Source organism: Tiliqua scincoides, chromosome 4, assembly GCF_035046505.1.
Source record: "Tiliqua scincoides isolate rTilSci1 chromosome 4, rTilSci1.hap2, whole genome shotgun sequence".
NCBI classification, from domain to species: domain Eukaryota; kingdom Metazoa; phylum Chordata; class Lepidosauria; order Squamata; family Scincidae; genus Tiliqua; species Tiliqua scincoides.
Genome location: NC_089824.1, coordinates 166,800,801 through 166,807,102, shown reverse-complemented (window position 1 = coordinate 166,807,102; position 6,302 = coordinate 166,800,801). Strand labels below are relative to the sequence as shown.

The following is a 6,302-nucleotide window of genomic DNA, read 5'->3' as shown; positions in this document are numbered from 1 at the left end:
GGCACCATTGGGGCTGCCAGAGGTCCCCTTAGGGGAAGGGAACTTTGGTCCCCTTTTCCCCAAGGAAAACTCCAAGCCCTGCAATGGGACTTCTCAAGTCTGTGCTAGCTATTGTGCAGGCGCAGACTTGAAAGCCTTCTTGTGGGGCTGAAAAGCCCGACATGGAGGATAGGATCTGGTGGAGAAGGTTCAGTCCCACTCCCCCCCTCCCAGTTTCTCACCCTACCCCACCCTCTCCCTGCCCTGGAATGCCTTCCTCTGCTCCAACTTCTCTTACCACTGCCCAGAGTTCTTTCCTTGCTCCAGGAGGCATCCGTCCAGCACTGGACCCAGCACCAACATTCCCTGCACAGAGGGTGCTATAAACATGTTTTAAGGCACATTTACGACACCCAGTGCTGGCACTGGAGCAGACTGAGCCCTGAGTTGCTTGCGAGTGAGCTGTATGGTGAAGCAACTATGCTGCTTCACCATATGCCAATCTCTACTTGGATCCACTCAGTGCATCTTCTCAGATGTGCCACTTAGCCCTTACATGTCAATGTGAAGACCAGTAAGCAAGCTGCCTGACTAATACCTGCAGAAACTAATTGACTTATCTTCTTGGGAATTTTAAGTAGTTATCCATTCACAATGATATGGGACAGCTTCAAGATGCTGATTTTTCTGGAATTTTAAGCAAATTATAATCCCAAATCTGTATATCCAGTATGTTTTCATAATGCTGATGAGCTCTGGGATTGAATGTAGCTTAAGGAGCCCCCATAATAGCCTAAGGGCACAATCCTAACCAGGTCTACTCAGAAGTAAGTCCTATTTTGTTCAATGGGGCTTACCCTCAGGAAAGTGTGGTTAGGATTGCAGCCTAAGGGTCACACATACCTACATAGGACTTTTGTTGGCATAGAGCCTAAGGATCAATCCTACAATTTGCACAAGGCAGAAATCTGAATGAGAAGAGGGAAATTTGCTCAGTACCCTTATTCTTCTTGCGGTCCTATTGACTTCAGAGGTAGCCTTGCTGGAATGTTGGTAGCAGACTGGGCTTTTATTGACTGCCCTGCCCCCTTGACAGCTGAAGTTGCAGCATCAACAGGGTGCCAGTCCTTTTCTTCTTAACTCACATCAACTAATCTGGTCAAATTCTGCCATCACATCATACTTTGACATTTTCAGCAAATTTTCTGTCTGTGAGCAGAGCAGACTATGATCTCTTTTACTCTAAACTGCAGACTGTTGAGTCCACTGCTTGACAAAGATGTCCCAAAGGAATCCTGAACTTCTAAGCCATGCATTGCATATATTCACCTACAGCCACTTCCTCGGGTGCTGCAGCCAGCTGGTAAAGCTCCGTTAAGATCTCTTTCCTGAAGACAAATTGGCCCATACCTGAATAAATGTCCTTGAGTTGACATTATTGCATAAACCCCATACATTGCCAGAGGATGCACTGAAGACTTCAATCCAGAGCCACATAGTTCAAATGAAGCCATAGGCACTCTGTATCTTTGCACATTAGCTGCAGAACTCAATCTGTTTCTCTTGTAAGCATTATGAGTGATCTCTGAACTCTGATCTTATATATATTTGTATATCATATATTTACTTATTATTTGTTTGACAGTATCATACAAAGACCCTTCAATCACAACTATGTCTGATTGGTTTGGCATTTTTGGTCAGCTGTCGATCTCTGCAAATGATCCCAATATGAATTAATTACCACTTGCTCCCTACACGCTGAGCTGTATACTCTTCATATCACCTTCCCTGGATTGCACATTCATGCCAGCAAACACCTGGGGCTTTTTCCTCACTTATCAAATCTGTGGTCAGCTCTCCTTCTTCCCCAACCCATTGCCCTTTTCCTTTTGTGTCCATGATCTCCTTTAAGCCACTGGAGAATCTAGAAACACTATAAACAGGAATATTCTATCATCTACTTAAGAAAATAGATATAATTTGTGTATTAAATATTAAGATCCATGCAACAAATATCCATGCAGCTGTACTGTAATACTGGTTAAATTTCACTGCAGTATAAATATATTCTAGGCCACAGTTTAGTTGCTCCAGCATTTGAAACAAGATGCTTTTCAGTTCTGAATATGTCGGTGACCCCCAAACCAGCAAAAATGCATGTGTTATTTTTGAAAGAAAAAAAAAAGTCTCCATGCTCTTGAGTCTACCAAAGCAACAGAAAATGCCCTACTAAACAGTGCCTCCCATGAGCCTCACACTGACATGCTGCAGTGGCTGAATCCAATGCAGCATTTTTGGTTCAGAAGTATGACCCTGGTATTTTCCCCCTTTAGCATTTCTGATCCAGAAATCTGAACCTTAAAAGTAATTTGGATGGATGTTCCATTAATTAAACTATGCATGACCTTTTGTATAATTCCTGAAGCTTGGAAGCTAGATGTATACTTGCATACTATTTCCTTGGGATATATTTTTGCATGGGTTGAGTTCTCTTAAACAATGCACATCTAGTTGGCATTTGTTAGTCATGGTTGTTTACAAGGGGAGGATCTTCTTTCTTTCCCCCTCAAATGCCTTTCATTTGGTATTGTGACATAATTTTGCCTTAAATGCTCCATATATTTGGAAACCCAGGAGTCTGTGATGGAAAAAAGATTGCATGAAAGCGAATTGAGCATCAAATGTTAAAAAGAGTCACTTACACAACTATTGCTTTCCATGCAGAACCAATACACGTTGTAGAACATATTGTATTAACTACAATGCAAAGTATTATGCAATATCTGCAATTGTTCCACTTGAGTTTTAAATACATTATTAGATTGGCGGTTTGTGTGTGTTTTAATTAACTAGACATCAGTTAGCATTTTGGTTATATTAACATAGTTTGTGTTAGCTAGGGTGCAATTTGCTGTTTTCAAGTTCTCCTCTCTAAAGTCCTCATTGCTATTATTCACACCTTCTTGTATCTCCATATAATCAGACTTACTAATAGTGGAGGCACTTCTGCTTTTCTTTAGGTCAGGGGAAGAAGGGATCTTTGGGCAGCTGGTGACTTGCAAGTATTGAGCTTGCTCCTCTCCCTCTGTTTCACGGTGATAGAAGTAGTTGAAATTGGACACTATAACCGGCACTGGTAAGGCAATTGTTAATACACCTGCAATGGCACACAAGGAACCAACTATTTTCCCACCTATGGTTGTGGGGACCATGTCTCCATAGCCAACTGTTGTCATGGAAACCACTGCCCACCAAAAAGCATCTGGAATGCTGGGGAACTGAGATTCACTCTCATCAGCCTCTGCAAAGTAGACAGCGCTGGAAAACAGGATGACACCAATGAAGAGGAAAAATATCAAGAGGCCTAGCTCCCGCATGCTGGCCTTCAGGGTTTGTCCCAGGATCTGCAATCCTTTGGAGTGTCTGGAGAGTTTGAAGATCCTGAACACCCTCACGAGACGGATCACTCGAAGAATGGCTAGAGACATTGCCTGTTGGCCTTGTTGGCCATCTTCTGGTTTCTCAGCCAGCTCAGTTCCAAGTGTGATGAAGTAGGGGATGATGGCTACAATGTCAATGATGTTCATGATGTTAGTAAAAAACCCAGCTTTGCTGGGGCAGGCAAAGAATCTCACCAAGAATTCAAAGGAGAACCAAATGATGCAGAGTGTCTCAACTATAAAGAAGGGGTCTGTGAAAGAGGTCTGCTTCTGAGACCCCATTGTACTATTGAAGTAAGGACTTGGATTGCTACTACTGCCATGCATGTCTTCATTCTCATCCCGGAACACTGGCAATGTTTCCAGGCAGAAACTTACAATGGAGATTAAAATGACCATGACAGAGACAATTGCGATAATCCTGGCTGGTCCGGAGCTTTCTGGGTACTCAAAGAGCAGCCACACTTGTCTCTGAAACTCATTCTCTGGTAAAGGCCGTTCTTCTTCCTTGATGTAACCTTCATCCTCTCGGAACATCTCCATAGCTTCTTCCCCGAGTTCATAAAACCGAATCTCTTCTGAGAAAATGTCTAAGGGCACGTTAACGGGCCGCCTCAACCTGCCACCAGATTGGTAGTAGTACAAAATGGCATCAAAGCTGGGTCTGTTTCGGTCAAAGAAATACTCATTCCGGAGAGGATCAAAATAGCGCATTCTCTTTTTGGGATCCCCTAACAAGGTCTCTGGAAACTGAGCAAGTGTCTTAAGCTGGGTTTCAAACCGCAGTCCTGAGATGTTGATGACCACCCTCTCGCAACATTCATGGTCAGTTTCTGGATTGTAGGTGTCCTGAGGGTGACCAGGCAAAGCTGCTGCTTCATCTGTGGGGTCTCCAGTAGCTACTGTCATATTTAAGCCTTTAACCTAAAGTTTTGTGAAGATCTTGTGGAGGGATGAGATTCAAGGGGATTCTAATGTCCGTCGAAAGAGTAAGTGCATGGGCTTGGATGTGGCTCATGGAAACTTGGAGAGACGATTAAAAAGAAGTTGGCCCTGCTGAAAGAGAAAAACAAATAATAATAAAGAAAAACAGGGATATTCCTCCCCCATTGCTCAACGAGTTATACACAATGCATCTAGCCTTGGCTGATTTTAACTTGCCTTCTCAGTGTAGCCTGAACAAATTCTCACCTCATCATCTGGTGCTATTTAGGAAATGCTTAAAAATACAAGCAGAAATGAGGAGAAGGTTCTCACTGGTAAATTACAACTTGTTTTCTGCCTCTGGCACCGCTTAGCCAAAGAACTTCAGACCGCCCAGACTTTATTTCTGCACTGAAGCGTTAAGATTGACCCATGCGGCATCGAAGACTTCAGCAGTAGCTTCTGTTACATTAAAAACTGTACGGCTTCTTCGCATGCTGCATTATAGATGCTAGCTTCAAGTTTTGCAACCCAGTCTCCCTCTCCTCTTGCCCCCCTCCCCCCTTTGTTTTTAATTTGCAAGTGCTGCCCTCCCTGCCTTTCAGTGCTGCATTTCCGTGTGGAGGCTCCTCTCCTCTAGACTGTAATTGCCAAAGGAATACCAGCAAATGAAAAACAAGTTGCATTACCTGAAGGAGTGTAATGCAGTGTCTCTGACACTGATGATCTGATCTGAGAGAGAGACACCGAGATAGGTTTCCAAGGCACCCATAAGTTCCTCTTACAATATAGTGAGTCATGACCAAAGAAAGAAAGAAAGAAAGAAAGAAAGAAAGAAAGAAAGAAAGAAAGAAAGAAAGAAAGAAAGAAAGAAAGAAAGAAAGAAAGAAAGAAAGAAAGAAAGAAAGAAAGAAAGAAAGAAAGAAAGAAAGAAAGAAAGAAAGAAAGAAACGAGCTGTATTTCAGGCTCTAGAGGAAAATGAGGAAAGCCACTGTGGCAGAATGAAAAAGAGAGCTGCATCTCTCCCCCCCCCCCCATCACACAGACACAGATATATCGACACACAAACAGAGAGAAAGAGAGAGAGGTTTGAACATTGCTGAAAATGTGGCAATCTACACACCATTCGGTATTTATGTTGCTCATCAGCCTGAGTGGTGCAGGTCCTCTGCAGTGTGGTCTCTGTCTTGCTTTTCCTCCTTAGCCACAGAAACAGTGCATCATGTTCCCTGCCACGCATAGCTCACCCAGCTGCGGCCGGGTCCACATCAAAGAAGCACTGGACTTCCTTCTGTGCACAGGACATGTCCTGCCAAGGCTCAGTCCTAAGCACCTGCAGAACACCCCATGTGGGCTCGATATCTCAGCCAGAAATCCTCTCTGAGATTTCCACGTCCTCCTTAGCACGGCACTGCTGCATTGCCAGCTGTCCAGCCTCTGGCTTGGTCAAGGTAGATGCTCCCTGATAGCCGCAAGAGGTTATTCAGCTTTCTTCACTGGATCTTGTTTTTGCTTCTTGTTGCTAAGCCCAACCAAAGGTTTTTTCCTCCCCAAGAGAGACTCCCTGGCATCCCATTCTCAGCAGTAGACAGCCGCCTTCCTTACCCACTCAGAGTCAGGATTCAAGAACGAAGGGAGGGGAGGCAAGTGAAATATCACCTTTTAGTCTTAGTCCCCAAGACAGAGATTTTTGCATGCACCTGACCTGTTATCTTCCTTGATGCCCACCATCATCATCACCCCTTCAGCCTTTGCTTCAGATCCTCCTATCACTGGATTTTCCCCCTTTCTTCTGACTCCTAGCCTCCCTTCTCCTTATGCATTAGAAAAATAGTACAACCCTGACAAAGCTTGCAGCCTTCAACTGCTATACTTAACCCCTTGCTTACCAATGCAAAATCATAGAAGGTTATCATATGCTCCATTCCCCCCTCCCTCTTCCTGTGAATGGCTAA

General features: G+C 43.9%; 1 protein-coding gene across 1 annotated transcript; it reads right to left on the bottom strand.

Moving 5' to 3' along the window:
• Nucleotides 1-2,831: 2,831 nt before the first annotated feature.
• LOC136648181 (potassium voltage-gated channel subfamily A member 2) lies at nucleotides 2,832-4,331 on the bottom strand. The gene has a single exon (XM_066624226.1). It carries the CDS (start codon nucleotides 4,329-4,331, stop codon nucleotides 2,832-2,834), a length of 1,500 nt encoding a protein of 499 aa, XP_066480323.1.
• Between the last annotated feature and the right edge of the window lie 1,971 nt (nucleotides 4,332-6,302).